This window comes from Dama dama, chromosome 16, assembly GCF_033118175.1.
Source record: "Dama dama isolate Ldn47 chromosome 16, ASM3311817v1, whole genome shotgun sequence".
Taxonomy (NCBI): Eukaryota; Metazoa; Chordata; class Mammalia; order Artiodactyla; family Cervidae; genus Dama; species Dama dama.
This window is the reverse complement of record NC_083696.1, coordinates 16,067,575-16,090,594: the sequence shown is the minus strand read 5'-3', so window position 1 is coordinate 16,090,594 and position 23,020 is coordinate 16,067,575. Positions and strand designations below refer to the sequence as shown.

The window sequence follows — 23,020 nt, the reverse complement described above, 5'->3', positions numbered from 1 at the left end:
GCTAATATCTTTCATCTGGCAATCAATTACAAATTGTCCTGAAGTATTGCAGAGAAGCATTTTATTATTTTTAGCTTCTGATGATTTAATAACTTTTCTTTCCTACTAAACCTTAAACCCTATTCATTCAGTCATTTACTGAATACTCACTTATTTAGAAGTGACTAAATACCAATCACTGATTGACACTGTAAATAGATATGGAATTCTATTCTTAAGGGATGTATTTTCTAGTTCCTGACACATATGCTTATCCATGTCAAATGAATGACTGAATGAATACTTAAGGCATCACAATTTAAGCCTGTGGCTCAAGATGAAATGGATAGAAAGAGAGATAGACTGGAAAGAAGCAAAATCAATTAAGTGATTATCACAATAGTCCAGGTGAGATAAAACCAATATCTGATGCAGGGAATTAACAGTAGAAAGGAAAAACCTGGGAAACAATTTAGGTAGGCTTAAAGATTTTATATGGGAGAAGGATTCTGGAGAGACACTCATCAGGAATGATCTAGTGCCTGGCTATCAAGGAGTTAGAAGGGAAACAAGATCAATATTTTGAGTGTTAGTGCCCTTGTGTCTTCAGGTACCATTAATTGGCATTGGGGATTACAAAGTGGAGGATGTCTGGAAGGAAAGATGAGTTAAGTCATAAATGTGTTTGGTTTGAGGTGTTGGTGGGAAATTCAAGGAGAGATATAGAAGTATTTGTGAGAAATTTGGGACAATATCCCAAGATATAGGAATGTAGGCAAAATTTTTCCTAGAAAGACAATGTAGAGAAGAGAATTTTAGGTAGACGTAACAAGTGTGCAAAAGCCTAAAGATTAAAAGGGCCAGCACCCAGCCTTCTGCCTGTTACAAGTAGTGTGATAAGAAGAATATGGGGTGGGTGTAGGAGGGGCAAACAGGAGCTGAGACTAAATCTGTAAGACAAGATTAGGTCATAAAGGAGCATATATGAAAGATAAAGAATTCTAAACTATGTCTTGTAAGTGATGGGAAGCCATTCAACATACACGTGGCTAGGTTATTGTACTTAAAGTAGGTGACACAGACCTCCAGACTTGACTTGAAATGGTCCTTTTCCAATGAGCTTGTCTGGATTCTAATCCTTAAAATCCTATCACTAAGACAAGCTCTTGCCTCTTATTAGGCTCAGTGATGCTTTTTGCTCTGGATCAAAAAGTCACTCTTCTTCCACTGGAAAGAAGATAACTTTTCTTACTCTACTCCCTCAGCAACCTTCTTCCCTGGATTCTGAAGGAGGGGGATCAATTCTCAAAGTCATTTCTGGGAGAATCTGTGGATTGTGTTGCCAGAAGAGTCAAACCACCCCCTACATTGTTTTTCAGCATCTCTGGGGGATGTAGTGGAGGGTTTCTTCAGGAAGAGATCATCACAGATTTCTCTTCAGACAAGAATTTTCTGGCACAAATTCTGGAATTCTACTTCCTAGGGCCACCCCCTTGTTGATTGTGGTGACACCCTATCTAATGATTCTGTAATGAGAAGGAGCATGACATTGCCATCTTATATCTCTGACCCGCATGTGAATGTGTTACCAACAGAAAGGAAACTCGAGAAATCAAAACAGGAAGGATTCTATTATCAGGCCAATGTGCCCAATATTGCAGTGCTATGAACGCCTTATTGGCATTCCTATTCACGTCCAACCCCAGTGTAATTAATCACTGGTGCATTTGCTATCTCAGGCTACAAAGATATGTCTTGAAGCCTTTTCAAGTTTCTTCCAAGCTTCTTGCCTTGGCATTTTCCCAAGCTGCTTCTTGAAGAACAGCAAGCTGGTATTTGGAGCATATGGCCATAGTCTGTTTGTGTGTTCATTAAATCAAGATACCAATGAAAAGAAAGCAGAAAGCTTTCTGTCCTTTAAATGAAATTGTCAACCCAGATATCTGCTGCCTTTCCCAAACCCTGGCCTGAAATGCCTGGCAAGTGAGGCTGTGTTATAATGACAGATTAATTCATATCGGACTTTGATGGTGGCCTGAAAACTTTTTTGACATCAGTTTTTAGAAGTTGCATTTAGAAAATCAGAATTGACTTTAGCGTCTCCAGTTCTTAACAACAGCAGGGACATCTTGCCATAGTTGGAGTGTCAACCGCTGAGATGAGGATGGGTGGGGAAATTTCAAGGCTGTAACAAGAAGGCAGTGGTGGCCAAAACCCACCGGAAGGGGGCTGTCTTCTGACTTGAGGCCTGTGCACAAACAAGGCTGTGGCTTTCTCTTGCTCCTTCATTTTCCCTCACTCTCTCCTCCTGCCATGTAATGTGTCAAAAGCAAATGAAAATTGAGAGGATTCGGCTGAAAATAGAATTGAATTCTATTAGTCAGCCTAATAGTGAAGGTGCATTTGGAAATACAGTGCAGTATAGCTAATGTTTACCACTTGACTACTCATGCCCCAGGCTTGAAATGCATAATGATGCAAATTAAAACCCAGCAAATGGAGGAGCTGGAATCTCAAAGATAACCATACCTAACGCAGGGTATGACAGAACATCTGCTCTTTAATTAATCTGACGTAAAGAAGGAAGCACTGTGTTAAGATGCACAGTGTTTATGACAATTGTTTTTTTGTGTGTGGTGAACCTGCTCCTGGACTCCCTCATGTAATTGTTGCTGCTTTGTAACTCACACAAAGCCCAGCTGAACAACCCCCATCAGCCAGAAAAGAAAATATGGGCAGAAAGGAGACTGAGAAGAAAATATGATGATTTCAGAATTTAAATCAGGCCAGGCACCAGTCACAACTTCCACTCTTATGGGGTTGGCCTGCCTGGGTGGTAGAAACTTAACCAGAATATTTCCTTTTGTAATATGAGAAATCAACTGTGTGTATGTGTGTGTACATGCATACACACATATATCAATGACATTAATATATGTCATATTTTATATTTTATAAAGAGCTTTGACATATAGTACGGTGGTTAAAAGGATAGGCTTTGGGGCTATACTGTCTGCTTGAATCATTTCACTGTTTCCTAATCTGTGATACTGGGTTTTTGTTGTTCAGTCGTCCAGTTGTGTCCAACTCTAAAATATTTACTCTGGGTCTCAGTTTCCTCATTTGTATCATGGGCCTAATAACAATTCCTTTTTGAGAAGGTTCTGAGATCAAACCAGTTAACCCTAAAGGAAATCAGTCCTGAATCTTCACGGGAAGTCCAGATGCTGAAGCTGAAACTCCAATACTTTGGCTACCTGATGCAAAGAACTAACATATTGGAAAAGACCCTGATGCTGGGAAAGATTGAAGGCAGGGAGGGGAAGGGGACGACAGAGGATGAGGTGGTTGGATGGCATCACCGACTCGATGGACATGAGTTTGAGCAAACTCCAGGAGCTGGTGATGGACAGGGAGGCCTTGCGTGCTGCAGTCCGGGGGGTCGCAAAGAGTCGGACATGACTGAATGACTGAACTGACGGAGGGTTATGTGAGTATCATTGTCATTACCATTTATAGTGCATTAACTGTGTGCTAGGTATAAATGTATTACTTCGTTTACATGAATTAAGTCGTTTAATCTTTCCAACAACTCTGTCTCATAGTTAACAAGCTATTATGTGTAAGACTCTTAAAACAGTGACTGATACTGATTTTAAAATATGCAATAAATGTTAGCTATGATAATTATCATGACTTTTATGTCATCTATAATATATATTGTTATTTAATCTTCACCATTACCCTGTGAGAATGGGTCTGTTGGGTTCCCCACTTTATAGATGCCAGTTGACGCACAGAAAGACTCATTCAGGTACCCGAAGCTGGACACGTAGAGAGTGACAGAACAAGGATTCCAGCCCCAAATTGTTTGACTTAAATCTTTGTGCTTTCAGCCCTTTCCTATTTAAAACTAGGGGGATTGTAAAAATTGAAGGGGTTAAAAAAGAGGTGATCAATTTGAAATGCATTGTAATAATGTTATTTGTTCAAATCCGTCCTACCAAATCAAACATGCTCTGCTCTGAAGGAGAATGGAGGTTATCTCAGATGTCAAAACACTTCCTGGTGAATATTACGATTTTGGACACTGGCCATTTTATAAATTTCAATATTCATTTTTGCTCCACCGCTGTTTGGTATTCCTGTGGTATTTATTCACCAAGCATGAGGGTAATATCATGGAAACGCAGAGGCATCAAGATCTTAATTTTGCTCTGACATGGAATCTATTCCTATTTCATATACAGGTTGGCTGTTATTTTCTAGCAGATGCTTTAAGGTTGATACATATAAAATTCACACACGGTTGAGAATTAGGCAGAGGGGAGGGCTAAAGGGAACAACAGGAGACTAGGATGAGGAGAGAAGTGAGATGCTTATGTTTTTTTTGACACCGAAATGGATTCTTTAAGTGTAAGTATTTCAAAGCCCTGGCAACGAACCCTCCTGTTTGCTGGGTGAGCTTCATTTCATGGTGTTATTTCCCCATGGATATTAAGAGTCTTCCTGAGATGAGCACGAGAAGCTAATCACAAACAAACAAAGAGAAGACTGCAATGCTTATTCCCGACCACCCTGTTCCTTCCACTGGAGGGGGCTCTCTCAAGCCCTTCTCTTCAGATGTGAAAACAGACCAGATGGGTGTGCTATCTCCATCTTTTGGCCTTTAGCAGAGTCTCTGGAACAAAGCAGGGCAGCAGGGCTTCTTGAAGGCTTGCTTGGAGAGAGAGAGAGAGGCTGGATGGAATCTTGAATAAAAATGATAGGTTATGCTTTAAGCTGAATAAAAATAAGCTATCTGAAGAATATATAGAAGTGGCATGCGTGCTGCCTCTGGAGAGATTCATTTTTATTTGTCTATCTATGGATAAAGGAGGAAGATAGATAAATTGAAAGGGAAGTGCCATTTCTGAAATGTTCACCTTGGCAAGGGGTTTGAAACAATATAAAAAAACAGCGGCTCTTCCAAAATCACGGCTTCCCTTGAAGTTCGTCCACCTCTCTTTCCCTTCTTCGCCACCCCCTGCGCCCCCCACCACAAAAAAAAAAAAAAAAAAAATATTCAAAGCTAGCCTAGTCACTGTGGGGAAAAAGACAGCGATCTTTTGTACGTTGTTATAATTAGCTAGGCCCATTTCATCATCAGATTATAGAATGGGATGCAGTGTTAAAAAAAGAACTAAAGGAAGAAACCAGGAGGAATGACCATTTTAATTGCATGTTTATTCTGTCTTCGCTTTCCCAAATTGGTTTCGTTTCCTCTGAGTGGGGTAAGTGCCAGGGTATTCATAGGAGCAGGGGGCCAGGGTGGATTCCACCATTTACCAGCATTTGAATTACCTCCGGACGGTTTGGCGGCCTCTAAATTTATACCCTTGAAGGCACAGCAACGAGCCTTCATCTCCTATGGAAGAGACTTGAAAGCATGCCAGAATAGGACCTCCGTCCTGCCTTCTTAGAGTCCTGGCACGTAGAATCACACAAGAAAACAAAAGGCATTTGTGAGGAGCCGTCCAGGAAGAAAGATTAACAATATAAACCGAGGGGGGGAAAGAGAAAGAAAAGAAAAAGCCCTTTAAGATGGTTTTGTGCTTATTTTAATAGAACTTGCACAGTCTCTGAATATGCTCTAATCAAAACCAAATGCTTGTTGCTGTACAACGCTCTTTCTTTGTTCGCTGGTAATGCCCACTCTGCTCCGATGGGGGTGGGGCTAGGGCTGCTGGCTTATCTCTCCCCCAGGAATAAACAGCATCCTCAAGGTTAGGGCACGCGGCTGACTTGCAAAACCCCAGGAAAAACACCCATTGGCAGCTGGGCCTTGTGGTCCCATCACCCCCAGGGCCTGATGAAAAACTTGAAGATTTTTTTTCTTTTCCTATGCCTTTTGATCCTGAAATACGTAAGGAACAGGATAAGGAGCTCCCTTTCCCCCCATCCATCTCCATCTCTCGTTCACTCTTGTCAGTCCATCTGTTCATCTCGACGGGGGGCTTTTCTCCTTCCTTCTTCCTTCTTCCCCCTCATCCTTCCTCCATCCACCTCTGTCCCTCTGTCAGTCTCTGACTCACTTCTGAAAAAAAAAAAAAATCGGCCAGCTTTCAACTTGATTGGTTCATGTTGTCTGACCTTGACTTTCTGTGGGCTGGAAGGATTTCAGTCTTGGTTTTATCAGAATTAGCTTTTATCTGCACAGAAGTACCCGAGGAAGTCACTCATCTCCTCGTCTTTCACCTTAGGCTGGCTGCCTTCTCCTCTAATTTCTGTAACAACATGAAGAGAAGAAACAGGATGATTGTGATGGCTATGGAGATACGACTTTTCCTACAGGGCAGAGGGGATGAAGCCGTAATCGAGTCCTGGGCTCGGGATCAATGTCTTTGGGTGACGCTGGATGAGGTTATTAAGGGAGTCAGGCAGCCTGTTTTGTTTCACTGCCAGACAGTTCTTTTCAAATGCTTATGGGGTGTCCTGCAGGAGGGGACTGGGAGGGAAGAAGAGGACCCCAGAAACCCAGAGACACAGCATCTGCACCTTTTCATGTCGCCCCAGCACCATGCAGCACAAATTGACTTTGTAAGATTGGCTCGGAAAATGAATACCCAGGACATCACTCTGTGTTACTTTCCTGTGAAATTACTTTTCTGAATGAAAATATTGAATTCCTTTGAAAGCAAGTAGTATAATATCTCTGGAAATGAAAATCCTGTGGAAATCACAAAGGAAAGAAGACTGAAGGATATGAAAGCTTTATATCTCTAAATGTTAGTCAGGCCCTGGATTTTATTTTATTTTTTTTTCCTTGACAACAATCATAACTGCTCTTTCTGATGTTGATACACTGGGTGCTGGAAATCTCCTAGATGCTTCTATTACAGATTTAGGTTTTATCTACAATAAACAGCCAATATCATTATCTTAATTTACTACAGCATTTGTATGCACTCGGCACTTTTTGTAGTCTACTTGCCTTGCAAGTCTGACCTGCGGAATTTTCCTTGTCTCAAGGGGAACATATTGACTTACCGCCAGGCTTCTGGTCGTCACAGAAAGAGCTTCTGCTGAACTGACAGATGAACAGGGCAGATCCCTCAGAGGAGGTAGAGGCGTGGACGACAGGCCTTCTCACGCTGCATCAGCTACCTGGTTGCTCACCATTATTCCTCAAATCATCTTGAGAGAGACGGCCTCCACCCTTCTTGTTATATTGACAGGCTCACCAGCTGTAGAGGGAATTTCTTGCAAATAAAAGTAGTCTCTCTAGAAACATGTTCACCCTTTCCATCTTCTTACTCATATCAGCTCTTTTAGGCTCAGTGAGTTGAAGCAGCTTTGTTTTTTAGGTACATTATATTTGGTGTCATTTTTTTTTTTAAGCAAGGTGTCAGTTGTCAACTGAATAAATTATAAAATGCCTCTCTTAACTTCTCCTCAGATCAGTACTCAAAAAAGGCAGGAAAGAGAACAAACATTAAGGGAAGGATCTGAAAGCCCAATCCAGATAAAGTGATTCCCAAGGAGTATTACTTTTCAGTAAAGGAAATGGAGCCCTCTGCCCAGGTGAAATTGCCGGCCTGCCTGATGCTGAGCTGGGCAGAGCCACAGAGGAGATGGTTGAGATGCTTTTGGCCATGTTTGTGGTGTGCAGGGACCTGGGGGGTACTGGGTGACCAAGCCAGTATCGATTTCCAGAAGCTTTAGAAAACTTGGCAATGGTTCTGATTTTTAAATAGATTAAGTGAAAAAAAAAAAAGAGCAATTATAAAAGTTGCAGCAATCCCTGGGAATTAGCCATAATCCCTAAGAACAGATTATGCCTTCACATCTTCATTTCATTTTGTGGATCAAATTTTAGCCATTTATAAAATCCTGTAGTCTCGAGTAGGATATTCGAACTGGGTGCTTTGTAAAACCTTAAAGTGAAGATGAAAACTGCTTGATGGCTTTCAATTTGATGACTGTGTAATTGGCAGAGTGCTGCAGTGGCTGTCAGAAGGGAGATCCCTGGATCCCTGCAGGTCCTTGATCTGGCCCAGGGCCAACATCTTTTTATTGAGATAGATGAAGACTTATTTGTTAAAGTGGTAGGTGATATGGAGCTGGAAGGAATCATAAAGAACTTGTCTTATATCAAAAATTAGACATTAAAACACTCAAACAGACTCAAGGGATGACATTTAATATAAGTATGGATAATTCCATACTTCAATATAATAAGTATGGCTTCATGTGAAAGTTAAAACTTTGCAAAAAAAGACAAATGATCGTGGTAAACAAAATCAATGTGAAAGGTTCCTGATTCTTCTGGCCCCACCCAAGAGTTTTCTGCAAGATGTGGCTCAGCCCCAGTCAATCTCTTCACAGAGGTGCTCCAGCATCCCTTTGAATCTCCCAAAGGAAAGATTGGGAAAGATTGAAGGCAGAAAGAGAAGAGGTTGTCAGAGAATGAAATGGCTGGATGGCATCATCAATGCCATGGATATGAAGTTGGGCAGACTCGAGGAGATGGTGAGGGACAGGGAGGCCTGGCGTGCTGCAGTCCATGGGGTCATGAAGAGTCAGACACAGCTGGGTGACTGAACAACAACCACCAAAAAGAACTCATAATTATACCCTATATATATATATATATATATATATTACTATGACTTTATATATGCACAAGTTCCAGCATATAACGGATGCTAAAAAAATATTCATGGCTTGAGATTCGGAATCACTTCTGTTGTTCCCTTGAGTAGTCCATGCTGCCTCATTATGTGTACTTCTACCCTGGGACATTCCTTGTTTATATCTCCTTTTGCAGAAATCTTTCAATGTCTTAATAAAATACTAGTGAGAATTAATATCCTAATGCAAACATCTGATATTAATTTTTTCATACTAGTCTTCTTAAAGTCATTTGGCAAGGTGAGGCTCATCACTGATTAATGATTCTCAAACATACAAATCTAATTCCAATGTCCTGTGTATTGGAGATAAAAAACACAGGTGTACAGACACCCCTGGACATGACCAGTTGCTGAATTCCTTACCAAGGATGCCAGCCAAAATCAACATGCCCAAAGCAGTTTTCCAGTAGAGTAATGGTGCAGAAGAGATTTAAGATATTTCAGCCACTCTAGGGGGATATCACTATCTCTATTTAATCTATGGTTACTTAAGCCGGACTCAGTAAGTATTTGGGGTGAGAGTTGGTGTGAAAAAGAGTTGAAAATGATAAATCCGCTTCGTTGTCCTGCCACAGGGTTCATGGTGATGGGTCATATCCTATCTTAAATTTTTTTTTCTAAAATAAAAACTGTTAATAGTGAAGCGTGTGCCATGTTGCTCTGTGGAATCACAAGCAGTTAATATGGGAAAGAAAACGGCAATGCAGAAAAACAGACAGCACAACATCTTACTTGACAAGCAATAGCGAAATGAAGGGGTTGGAGGATAGGTACTAGAGTGTTGTCACTCACCAACAGTTAGAGCTTCAGGTACTGTGGTACCCACCTACTGTGGTTTTTGCCACACATTACATTGCATCATGTTTCATTTCACTGTAAGGCCTATATAAAATTATCTATGTATCAAGTACATAAAACACAAATGTATCTAGACCAAAATGGGCCTGTATAAGCTTTCATAAAAATAGCCACAGATCTGTGAAATGTTGATTTTCAGCTGTCCAGGTTTGAGATTGTAATGTGTGCAGAGTGAATGAGCTTCATAGATTTTTCAGTCTCAAATTAGAACATTCTTTTCTGGTGTCATCACAAACCAGCAGTGTGCGTGGAATCCTAGTATTAACACCCAAGCTATTTCTCTTCAAATTACTCTTAGCCAATTAGCAGCCAAGACTTTCTTTGCCAGATCATGTGTCTTGAGTTAGTTTGGAAAACATGTGCATCAAACATTTCCTTCCTTCCTCCCATCTTTGATACCTTCCTTCCTTCTTCTCCACTGTGATAGGTGCTGTGAGCCTGGTGGAAAAGAAGAGACGTGGAGAGCAATTGTCACAGCGCAGTGCGTTCTATGCCATCATCTTAAAGGTATGTGTGGCATTTCACGGGCGCACAGATTTGGGGAATGGGTTTGTTCACAGAAGGTTTCCTGAAATAGGAGTTAGGTTGAATCTTGAAGCTAGTTTGTTATTTTCAGGATTCAGATGAAACATCAAGCTTTAGAAGGCCTTGTCCCAAATTTTCTAGTCCTTCTTTAAGGCAGGGGTCCCAAACCTCCAGAATCTAATGCCTGATAATCTGAGGTGAAGCTGATGTAATAGTAATAGAAATAAAGTGCACAATAAATGTAATGTGATTGAATTATCCTGAATCCACTCTCTCCCTGACCCCCACCCCCACCCCAGTCTGTGGAAAAATTGTCTGCCATGGAACTGGCCCCTGGTGCCAAAGAGGCTGGGCACCGCTGCTTTAAGGTACAAGCGAAGAGCTAAAATTTACTTTTGTGGCTAAGTTGGCTCATTCTCTCTTGCTCTCTGTCAACTCTGCTTTTCAGCAGAAATAAATGTGAAAAATCCAAAAGCATGTTAATTTGGTTGCTAAGCTCGATTATTGAAAAAGAACAAGTCAAGATCTTCTCGTAGGAATATTGAGCAAATAAGTGGAAGCAAAACTTCTTAATGGCATGGTGGTGGCAAATGTCTCTTGGCAAAGGGGATTCCATTTTTTTTCTGTTCTCGGAGAAGTTAGCAGGGGTGGAAGATGCCACGGTGGAGTATTTGGAAGGCCTTGCCTACAGATGTACAGCTCAGTCACCACTGACAGTGTGAAGGAGTTTTGAGGAGGTAGATTGCACCCAGATGGGGGAGGAATAGCAGATGAGTCATTAATATCATATGTGTGTTACAATAAGACAGCTCAGGATCTGAATTTGAAGCACTAAATGTGTGTCACCCACACCTTGCTTTGTACAGTAATGGAAAGGCCTGGCAGAGCTGAGTAGAGAAAATGTAGCAGGAAAATAACAGGACATTAGTCCGATTCCTGATGCATCGGTTATTAACAGTGTGACCTTTCATTGCTTATTAAGCCTTTAGGACTCACACTCCGCATCAGTGCAGTGCTGGGGGGTAAGGGACTGGCTTATAATAAATTGTCTCTAATACAGAATATAACTTAAAATTTTTCACCAAATCGCAAAAGGAGAGTTCATTTTAATTCCTATATGTTCATTGCATGTACTTTTCTCCTATGAAATCTTTCCTATAGAGATGTAAGCAAGCATATCTGGAAAGGATGTAGAAGGCATATTATACCCAGAGCTAATAAAGGTTCACTAATTCTGTCTTGCAACTATGTACCTCAAACATCTAATTTCAAACTTTTTGTCCAAACCCATTTCCAATTACTCACCTTCAAGCATCTTAGTCAATTCTCATAGTTGTCTGAAAATATCAGGCATATTTTCACCTCCATCCCTTGACTTGTTTTCTTAGAAAGTTCTGTACGTAAGTGACCCCTGTATTCAAATTCAATCCATCCTTCATGACCCACCGTATGGCAATGTATGGGAACTACCTCTGTGAAACAAACCTGAGTGCCTCCTCCCTGAAGTTGAGAGGGGTCTCAGCTCTCCTGCAGGCCAACCATCTCTCTTAACAACACTTAACTTGCTTTCTACCTTGTATTAGGTTCATTTGTCTAAATATCTGTTTCCTTATTATAGAGGGACTGGATCTTATTAATGTGTATGTTCCCAGAGCTTATCAGAATGCTTGGAACATGATGAACAGTAAGTTTATTCTGGCAGAATGTGATCAGGGAAAGATTGTATTTTTTTTTTTTTTTTTGGACAGGAAAGTAGGATCTACTGGTGGGCATGAGTAAGGTGGGGACAGCACCAAGGCGCTCATGAGTGCAGGGCCCAGCATTTGTCCAGAGGGCCACGATTAGGGATGTATTTGATCCTACAGCCATCCAAGATGAGCTGCTTTTTGCTGTCATGTTTTCAAATTCCTCCACTTCAAACTTAATGAATCCCCACTTCTTGGAGATGTGGCTCTTCTAGTGGCCAGGGAACTTGACCTTGGCCCTGGGGAGGACCTCACTCACATGCTCCTTGTTCTCCAGCTTGGTATGGATGGGCCTAATGACTTGTCCAATGTGAACCCTGGGCTTTCCAAAATTGCCGCACATACCTGTCTGGAGCCTGGATTGGAGACAGCATGGCTGTCATGAATGTCCACTGGACATTACCTATCCATCTTCAAGGTCCCTTAGGGCAACCTGTATGGGCAACAGGCTGCGTACACTACTGGGAAGGCTGCTGTTTGCAGCTGTTGCTCACTGGGCCCCCATGAGAGATGGTGTTTTTAAATGGACAGTCATTCAGAGTGAAAGTATGAGCCCCGTCACCAGCACAAGGCTACACATGATCTTTCTCACCTTCTGCTCCAACCACACCGGTCCACTTGCTTTCTGCTGATGGAGCTGGTCCAAGCCTCTTCCTGCCTTAGGGCATTTGCTTCAGTTGCTTCCCCTGCCTCCAAGCTCTTCCCCAGATAACAGCAAATCCCTGCTCTCACTTCCATCTGATCTTTGCTCAGGGAGACCTTCTCTGACCACCTTTTATAAAATAGCAATTTATAAAACTCTCCATTCTTTCTCTCTTTGCTTTGTCTCCATGGCATTCACGACTACCTGGCACAATATGAATTGATGTGTTTGGTAGCCATTTTTTGGTCCTATCAGAGTGGAAGATCAGGAGGGCTTTCCCACAGTGTCTACAACTATGCCTGGTGCAGTCAACCCTTCATGTCTTACCTCCGGCATCTGCTTATTCTCATCAGCATGTCTTAGATTTCTCTAGACTCAAACCATCATGAAATCAATGCTGTTTTCTTGCTTCTGGGCCCACACCTCTACTTCCACAGTCTCTCTCTTCTGCATCACAGACCTCAGTTTAAGAACCTCTAATCTAATGGAGCAGGAAAATATGAACTACAGAGGTAGTCATAGGATTCACGGTATACATTAAAAGAATGTCAAGGGATAAATAACTGAAGAAAAAAAAAGTAAAGCTATGTGGTTTATATAGAGAACCTCCTAATCAGAAACAGAGTTGAATGAAGCCTACTCGTTATCAATAATACATTTTAGCTTAAAAGAGGGCTAATGGCTGGTGTTCAGATTGGGCCCATAACTCGAGTGAGATTCAAGGATACACAGAAACTTTCATAAGTAGAGTGCAAGGCACATTATGGACTTAAAGGGGCTTTATAGATTCCACTCTTTAGAATTTTATGTTAATGATATGGTGCATTCTTATTCTTCAGTAAGAAATCCTTGGAAATAATCCATTAAACTTCATCTTGATCTTGTAGAGTAATTTAATATGTAAGATTAAAATTGTTCTTAGATTCAATGGCAATTATAAGAGGTCTACTTCTTTTAGAATGACCCTGATCTGCACTCAGAGCTGTAATTATTTGAAACCACTGGCCAATTTTATGTGTTGGTTTTGGGGTGGGGGTTTCCATAAAAATCTTTAACAGGCTGCACCCTACTCAAATAGGTCATATTTGACCTATTTGGCTGTTAGATACTCATATTGGAAAACACAAGTGTCAAGTCAAGGGCTTTGAAGAGATAAGATTCATGGGTGAAGTAGGGGAAAAGGAGAAGATGACTTTTAAATCTGTTAAACGAGTATTCATTGAGCATCTTCTATGCACCAGCACTGCCTGAGTAACATACAAAGATAATTAAGGGATGCTTCCTTTCCTTGAGGGAATCAATGTCTAGATTTTAAGTCTAGATGACGGGGGTTGTTGGCAGAAATGAAGAAGAAAGAAAGGGACACCAAGTGGATTAAAGATTAAAAGTTAAGACTTGGGCTTGTTGAATTTGAGATGAAAGCAATACATCCAAACGTTCGTTACCATGCTTTTGAAATGAGCCAGAAGTCTTATGGGGAAAATGCAGGGAATAAATGATAGACCAGCATGACATAGATGTAAAAAGTCTGTTTTCTATTGAGAAGTATACATTTGATACTTCATGGATGGGAGAAGGGTATTGGTTGGTTTTTTTTTTTTTTCCTCCTTTTCCCCAATTTAAGTTAGGACTTCTTGCCAAGTTTCTGCTTAGGAATTCTGAACTGAACTTCAAATGTTTAGGGGCTTCTGTCTTAAACACATTTGGAGTTGTGGCTTCTTGTTCAAGGAAGAAAACCCCTTCAAGTACATCAAAGAGCTGTGAGAAAAAGATACAGTGTGTTGACAATTTGTGTAAGGGCATCAAAACCAGAAATATTTCTCTGCTGTACACACATATTTCAAAGTTAAGGGGGGAAGGTCTCTGGTGAAAGGCTTCTGTTGCTGTGTTAATCCCCCAATACTTGGGAAATAACACAGTCATTTTACCAAAAATATGACTGACTCACCTAGTAATTTCAAGTCAAGGTCTAGAGGATATTTTCTCTGGTAGGTAACCTTTGAATAATTGTGAGGCGTCTCATTGCAGGGGCCAATTAAGAAGAGTCAGGGAATAGAATCAGGGAGAGGAATGTTGCCTGAACATCAGAGGCCATTTGACCCAGGACTCAAGGAAACTCCTTACAAATTCAGTTTCAGGCATGGTGGCCAGGATCTTGTGAGGGGATGATGTCAGAAGATTGCTTGTGTTGATTTAAGTCCCATTTCTCTCCTTCATCCTTTTGTTAAAGTGGGTACAGAATAAAACCCACACCTACAAGGGGTGAACCTACTATTAAATTCTTGATTAGAGGAGCCTGGGCATCACATTCACACAGATGGGGTCTGGAGCCCCAGTTGCATCACATGCTTTCTGGATGAATTCAGGTAGGTTTCCCCACCCTCCTGAAGCTTCTGTTTTATTTGAAAAAGGGAAGCAACATTGCCAGCTTCACCAGGTTGTTGCTTGAATGAATGAATGTTGGATATAAAATGCCTAGGAGATGACTTGATGCTTAGAAAGAGCTCAGTAAATGCCACCCCACCCCCACCTCCCTTTGTTGTTTCCCTTGGTGGGATAAAATAATCTAAAACCTAGTTCAGGTTAAAATGAAGATGTCAAATTAAGAAATCCTGAAGGCAGTTATTTGTATGGTGTTCTAGCTCTGCCACCGTCAGTGGGTGTGACCTGAGGCAAGTCACTAACCTCTCTCACCTCCATTTTCTCACCTCCAAATTAAAGTTAACAAATGCTTGTAAATTGGAATAAGATATCAAGTTAAACTCCTAGGCAGAGAAGAAGCAGATTAGCAAATGGTTAGGAAGGTCGACTCTAGAGTTAGGCTTCCTAAATTCCAACCTGGGCTCCGAAACTTACTTGTTCTGACTTCGGCCTAGTTACTAAAGATCATTGTGTCTCAGTTTCCTTATCTGCTAAGGAGGGATAATAATAGTAGTTTATGTCCCATAGATATAAAGAGTAAATCAGAGAATGCAGGTAAAACTCCTAGCATATGCCTAGCACATAATAAGTGCTCAATACATATCTTTATGATCATAGGGAACTCTGTTGAAAACCTTGTGACTTATGACCAAAGACTATAGACTGAATTAGCAGAGAAAGTTTGAAGTGTGATTTTGAACTGCTCTGACCTAAATACTCTGAGTAGACCTTTCAGATTTCTGTTCTCTAGTGGAGTGCAGTGTTACTGGATTTTATAGTGTTTGGGAACCATATGAGGAACAGCAACGACTTATATTGATCTTTCCTGGTGGCTCAGATGGCAGAGAATCTGCCTGCAATGCAGGGGACCCAGGTCCAATCCCTGGGTCGGGAAGATCTCCTGGAGAACGGAATGGCTCCCACTCAAGTATCCTTGCGTGGAGAATGGAGAATTCCATGGACAGAAGAGCCTGACAGGCTACAGTCCATGGGGTCACAAAGAGTCAGACAGAACTGAGTGACTAAGTACACAGTGACTTATGTTGTTAACATGTCAGCTCATTCCTCAGCCTCTCTCTATGGAGCTGGCCTTCCTTGAAATAGACGGGCCTCCAAAGCAGAACCCTTGGAAGAGTGTTTGGATTGTTCTTGTTTGGAATAATTTTATCTGCAGCTTAAGAAACCTGCCCTATAGTAATCCTCAAGACTTTCAAGCCCTGACAGTGTAGAAGATCTCAATTGAATACTGCTGTTGAGTAAGCAGAATCTGAAATGCTCTGTTTCCAATTCTGTCGCCCAAATAAACTTACATGAGGTTCAGACCTGAATTAGGCAGTAAGAGTTGCCGGTCATGTCTCCTTGTGTAGTCTTAGTAAGGGTGGAAGTGCTGTCCTTGACATCTCTGTGCATGATGAATCCAGTTTGTTGCAGTTCTCTTTCTTGCTGCTGTCTAGAAACTTCAGTATAGAGAAGTTCCAAGGAAGGAACGTGGCTGTGGTCACCTGCAGTGCAACCAGAGAAAAGAGGGCATAACCAGGGCTAGACTGAGTCCTTTAGAACAGGGGTCCCCAACCCCTAGGCCATGGACCAGTACCAGGCTGCACAGAGGAGGGGAATGGCAGGCCAGAGAGCAAAGCTTCATCCATATTTACAATTCTTCTCCATTGTTCTTCCCCAGATGGGACCATCTACTTGTGGGAAGACAAGCTCAGGGCTCCCACTGATTTTGCACTGTGATGATTTGTATAATTATTTCATTATATATCACAATTTAATAATAGAAATAAAGTACATAATAAATGTAATGCTTGAGTCATCCTGAAACCATCCCCCCAACCCTAGTCCATGGAAAAATTGTCTTCCATGAAACCAGTCTCTGGTGCCAGAAACGTTGGACACTGCTGGTTTAGAAGACTTATGTGTTAAAAATATGTGTCCCACCTCCACCCCTACCACTATTCCCCACATTATATGCAATGAAAAGCAAGTGTAAATTATAAAATTGGTCTTGTTCAGTTGCCTGATTATGTCTGACTCTTTGCGACCCCATGGACTCTTTGCGACTCCCTGCCCCTCACCATCTCTCAGAGTTTGCCCAAGTTCATGTTCATTGCATCAGTGATGCCATCCAGCCATCTCATCCTCTGATGCCCTCTTCTCCTTCTTCCCTCAATCTTTCCCAGCATCAGGGACTTTTCCAATGAGTCGTCTGCTTGCCTCAGATGACCAAAATACTAGAGCTTCAGCATCAGTCCTTCAGTGAATATTCAGGGTTGGTCTCCCTTAAGATTGACTGGTATGATCTCCTTGCTGTCCAGGAGACGTTCATGAGCCTTCTCCAGCACCACAGTTCAAAAGCATCAATTCTTTGGCATTCTGCCTTCTTACGGCCAGCTTTCACAACTGTACTTGACCACTAGGAAAACCATAGCCTTGGCTATACAGACCTTTGTCAGCAGAGTAACGTCTCTGCTTTTCAACACACTGTCTAGGTTTGTCATCACTTTCCTGCCAAGAAGCAGTCGTCTTCTGATTTCATGCTGCATTCACCATCTGCAGTGATTTTGGAGCCCAAGAAGAGAGAATCTGTCACTACTTCCACCTTTTCCTCTTCTATTTGCCATTCAGTAATGGGATCGTATGCCATGAACTTAGTTCTTTTATATTTAGTCTTGAGCCGGCTCTTTCACTCTCCTCCTTTACCCTCATCAAGAGGCTATTTCCTCTTCGATTTCTGCCATTAGAGTGGTATCATCTGCATATTTGAGGTTGTTGATGTTTAGCCTGTCTGTCTTAATTCTGGCTTGTAACTCATCCAACCCAGCCTCTCATAATGTGCTCAGCATGTAGGTTAAACAAACAGGGTTACAGCAGACAGCACTGTCGTGTACTCCTTTCTCCATCTTCAACCAGTCAGTTGTTCCGTACAGGGTTCTGACTGTTGCTTCTTGACCTGCATACAGGTTTCTCAGGAGACAGGTAAGATGGTCGGTTATTCCCATCACTCCAAGAACTTTCCACAATTTGTCATGGTCCACACAATCAAAGGCTTTCACTAAGCCGATGAAACAAAGATATGTGTTTTTCTGAAATTCCCTTGCTTTCTCTATAGTCTAGCAAATGTTGGCAATCTGATCTCTAGTTCCTCTTCCTTTTCTAAACCAAACTTGGACATCTGGAAGTTCTTGGTTAGCATAATGCTGAAGCCTAGCATGCAAGATTTTAAGCTTGACCTCCCTAGCATGGGAGATTAGTGCAACTGTCCGATAGTTAGCACGTTCTTTGGTACACCCCCTTCTTGGGAATTGATCCACTGGAGGAGGGAATGGCAAACCAGCCCAGTATACTTGCTCTGAGAACATCATGAACTATATAAAAGGCTGAATTATAAACTAAGTGTGTCCAAATCCAGCAAAGTTCTGATTTTCCATGATGATTTTAAAATGTGTCTACACATTTGTAAAAAAATCCCTGTTTTTGGTGCTCAGTGCAAATGTGTACCATTCATCATCAAACCTTGACTGGTTATCCAGGTGATCCTGACCTTGGAATCACCATCCAGAGACAGTGTGTGAGGTATCTGGAAAACGATTGTCCCTCTGATAAATGATTATAACTAACCGAGTGGGTCATTTGTTAAATGTTTGTTTTCCCCAAAAGAAGGGCAGAGATGGCAGGAGATAAGGATGACATCTCCCTAGGAGTACTAGTCCTCGGCAGAAATGGCACACATAAGCCTTTGGAGTCAGCACAGAGTTCAGAACTCTGGAATTAACCTCATAACTGGTTGCCTCTACTCTAGTCTGACTTCTTTCCAATAGACTGTATTGTTGCTGGAGTGATATCTTTTCTTAAAATGTGACAGTGATAATCTTCTATTTAAAATACTGTATGTGAAGTCTCACTGTTGCCTACAGAATAAAGAGAAACTCCTTCCTTTGCACTTCAAGGTTCTTTTCAACCACTTCTTCCTACCTGTTGAGTTCTATTAATATCCCTCCCTATAGCCCCAGCTGACCCTCTGCTCTAGCCATGCGCAGATACCCTTCCTAATCTAAATTATTTCCATTGCTTGCTTCTCTGTTCCACTTTCATCCACCTGGTAAACTCCCAGTCATCTCTTAGAACCTAGCCCGTATGTCCCTTCCTGTGGCCTGACTTCCCTGATTCTCTACATGGACTTTCTCTCCTTCGTGCCCTCAAGCACTTGGTTTGAACTCTGTGATCACACTTATGCTACAGCCTTTCAGACACGGTGGTTTCCATGTCTGTATCGTCTTTGCAACTGTGAATTCCTTGAGGGCTGGGACCATGCCTTTCCACTTGAGTGTCTTCGTTGACTTTACAGTGCCCAACACATAGTAGATGCAGAAGAATGTTTGCTGAATAAATGCGATAACTAGTCATAAACTGTCGCTAATACACTAATACCTACTTCCACGAAGGCAGAAACAGTGTAGCTGGTGCTCAGTTGAATGAATGACTGAAGGAATGAAAAGCTCATAGAACTGTTATGAAAATCAGAATGAGTACCACAGAAACTTTGTGAACCATGAATAGGTGGGCCTGGGTAAGGGGCTGTTACTGTGATTGCCATGAGCACAGTCCCCTGGTTTTCATAGCAGTGTGACCATGTGCAAAAGGCCATAGGCACCAGCTTCCACCTGCCCGACTGTCACCCCAGGTAAGGAAAAGGCAGCGTTCCATTGACTGGATGTGTAATGGGGTGACAGTGAACCTGCTGCTATTTCTTTCACAGCTTGTGAAGGCTGTAATGAAAAGATCTGAGAGACCCTTTCGCCCTGGTCCTGGAAGAAGAGTGTCATAAATGTCCAATTTGCCACTGATTGCCGCATTGGCCCAGGGATTCCACAGCAACAAGTCATTCAAATACAGCTCGCTAGAAGTACACATGTTGGAAAAATGCCTTAGTCTCTCTTATTTCTCTGACTGAGTAGAAAAATCTGAATAACTAAAACCACAATTAGTGAAGCAACTATTCTAGGGTCTCAGAGTCAGTTGCAAGTGAGCAACTAAACATAGCCACAAACATAAGAGTGGGTGTGTTGTCCACATTTTAGGGAACACGGAGCTCAGTCAGGTTAAGATATTTTTCCTAAATCACTCTGTGTATCAGTCAGGTTTCACTATACTGTTGTACTGAGGTAATAAACACCACCAACGTCTCACTGTCTTGGAACAACAAGCCTGCAAGTCTCAGTCATATTACATTCCTAGTGCAGGGTCTGAAAGCAGCTTTGACTTGGCCCTGTGTGTCTTCTTTGTTCCAGAACCCAGGCTGAAAAATAGTCCTGATTTCGGGTATATTATTCTCATGAGGGCTTCCCTCATGGCTCAGATGGTAAAGAATCTGCCTGCAATGTGGGAGACTTGGGTTCGATCCCTGGGTGGGGAAGATCCCCTGGAGAAGAGAATGGCAACCCACTCCAATATTCTTGCCTGGAGAATTCCATGGACAGAGGAGCCTGGTGGGCTACAGTCCGTGGGATTGATTACACAGAGTGGACACGACTGAGTGACTAACATTTTCACTTTTATTCTCATGAGAGAGATAAAAGAACAATGGCCCACCTCCCAAAGGCTCTTGAAGCTCTTCCATTGTGACATCCGTTACTTCAACATACAAGTCCTTGGCCAAAGCAAGTCACACGGTCAAGCTTGTAGTCAAGAGGATAAGTGAGGACTTCTCCCATAGAGAGACACCCAAGTCCCATGGCAGTGGACAGGAACGAATGATTGAGAAAGAAATAATTAGGGTCAATAAGAAAATCACCTAGTAAGTCACAGAGCTGAGTTTAAAACTCAAGTTTTTCCTAATTCAAATTCCAAGTTCTTTCCACCATACCAAGTGATCTCTGATGGGAACCTCACTGCAGATTTATTGACTTTGATGACAGGAGCCCTGAGTAGAACTCTAAGGTTTGATTCCTGAAAGTGCAGGAGAAGGAAGAACTAAGGACCCATCTTGTCACTTAAGAGAACAGGATTGCAAGTGCATGTCAGGGAAGTCTGCACCGTTGTCTGTCAATATAATTGGCATGAAAAACCTACGCTCTCTCTGCAGCCCTTACTGCTCGAGTAAATCTCCCACTGTACCTCCCATTACCCCTCGCTTAAAGCACCGATTATTCCTTTATTAGAGCTCAGCCACAAGTAGGCCATGAATTTTTATGGCTTTTCCGGATCTCATAAGGCAATGAGAATCATCCATTTAAACACAGTCGCTAAACTCTACCACAGGTTTATGACCTGATGTAGCGTTTCACCACCATTTAAAAGAAGCTGCACCCACCCATCCCTTCTTGGAACATTTTGTCTCCTCCTTGAAAGAAAGAAAATCCCAACTTCTCACTTTCAACCCCTTTCCCCCGCTCGGTGGTTCCCTTGAGAGGTGGCCAGGTTGAAATGCCACTATTGACTAAAGTCTGAATGCCCCATCTTTGGGAATCACTTCTACCTAGAGGGGAAATCACTGCAAACTTTTCCCAGCCTCTTCCAGTTCCTCCAGTTCCCTTAGAACATTTATTCTGTTTAATCAATGTGTGCCTTCACTGGGCAGTTTATTCACCAAACATTAACTGTGTAACTACTATATATCCAACAATGTGCCAGGCATGACTGAACTTCTGGTCACGTTGCCATGGGCTGCCTTTCTGTGAGGAGACAAGGAATGAGAGAAAACACTGCTGATTCTTGAAGGACTTCAAAGCAATTTCATGTGCACTGTCTTGTTTGACTATGTCCATGACCTTCATCATTGTCCAGAGTCATCTCACCTTGAACATGGTGCAGCTAAAATGTCCTTGAGTTTTGTCTGGAACTCAAGAGTGTGGCTGAGCACCGTTGGGTGTGTGGCTCGGAATCCGGAGCTTGGTTCCATGGAGAAAGAAACTCGATCTCCAAAGCAGTTCAATTTCTGAAAATAACCACTGTATTTGCTGCTAGCAAACTATTTCGAAGAACATCCTGCCATCAAGTTAACTACTCTTAGCTTCCACATAATGAGATTCTTTTCCCCTGAGTTTTCCCCCCATAAATTAGAGACGTTCATATCCATAGTTACTGGACTTTTCCTTCTGGATTTTCACAGATACTTTTCAACTCAACATGTCTCAAAGCAAATTCATTCTCTCTCACATCTACTTACTCTTAAATTTGCTCATCTTCTTTTCTTTCTCTCTTGGTCAGTGTGCAAATCATTTACTCATTCATCTGCTTTTGTAACCTGGAAGACAGCCTTGATTCCTTATTCTCCTTTATCTGCCCCAGTCAATCAGTTACTGAGCCCTGCCTTTCTTGCTTTCTTAGCATCTTTCAAATAAGTAATGTCCACTCCATCAGTGCTGCCTCTGCCTCTCCTTACCAGGATCCCTACAGCACCCCCTCCAACTACGGTCTTCTTGCCTCTAGGCTCATCCTCCTCCCGCCCATCTTAATCAGTATTTCCAGAGTGACCTTTCTGCACTCAAATCTAATCATGTCACTCTCCTTTATAAAGCCTCCATTGGTCCTTCAGTGCCTCCAACAGAAAGGCCACCTTTTCCAGCACAGAGCAACAAAAGCCTAATTAGAGGCTTCCCACCTCCCACTTCCCTAATTCCTACCCCTCAAAATGTATGTTACAAACAAATTGTGTCAACTTCCATGCCTGTTTCTGGAAATGAGCCTCCATGTCCCTCCACATATGCTATACTGCCTCTCTTTGTCCTTCTAGAAGACTTCTATCTACCCCTAAAGGCTCAATTTGAATCTTCTTTGTGAAGGTCACTACTTTACCATCTCTTTAGGGCAACAGATCCCTTCTGCCTTTGAGCTTTCATGGCAACTTGAACCTCACTTAATTTTCCAATTTTTCATCTCCTCTCCTAAACTGCCAGCTCAGTGGAACACGTACCGTGTCTTCTAAAACACCCTTTGTTTTCACTGCTTGCTTAGACCTGTCATGACCTTTATCTGATTGCTCCTTCAATCCTGTTAGATAGGCCCCTCTTATCCCATTTTACAGATGACGGCCAGGTTTAGCAAATGTATCAAGATTGTGCAGATGGTAAATGGAAGGTTCGGAGGTCCAAGCCAAGTGTCCCCACTGCCACACACTCTTTGCTAATAGATGTCTCAGTAGCAGCAGTTTCTCCTATGTGGACAGAAGGGGC

The 23,020-nt window shown here is 42.0% G+C and overlaps 1 protein-coding gene and 1 pseudogene across 1 annotated transcript in view; one reads left to right on the top strand and one right to left on the bottom strand.

The window, feature by feature from the left end:
* The window catches only part of LOC133071017 (uncharacterized), a 343,915-nt gene that overhangs the window by 202,628 nt on the left and 118,267 nt on the right, over positions 1–23,020 (top strand). The window contains exon 3 of the mRNA XM_061163233.1: positions 9,940–10,019. Coding sequence (XP_061019216.1) covers positions 9,940–10,019 — 80 coding nt within the window. The remainder of the gene's footprint in view (positions 1–9,939; positions 10,020–23,020) is intronic.
* On the bottom strand, positions 12,188–12,332 carry LOC133071532 (small nucleolar RNA SNORA70; annotated as a pseudogene).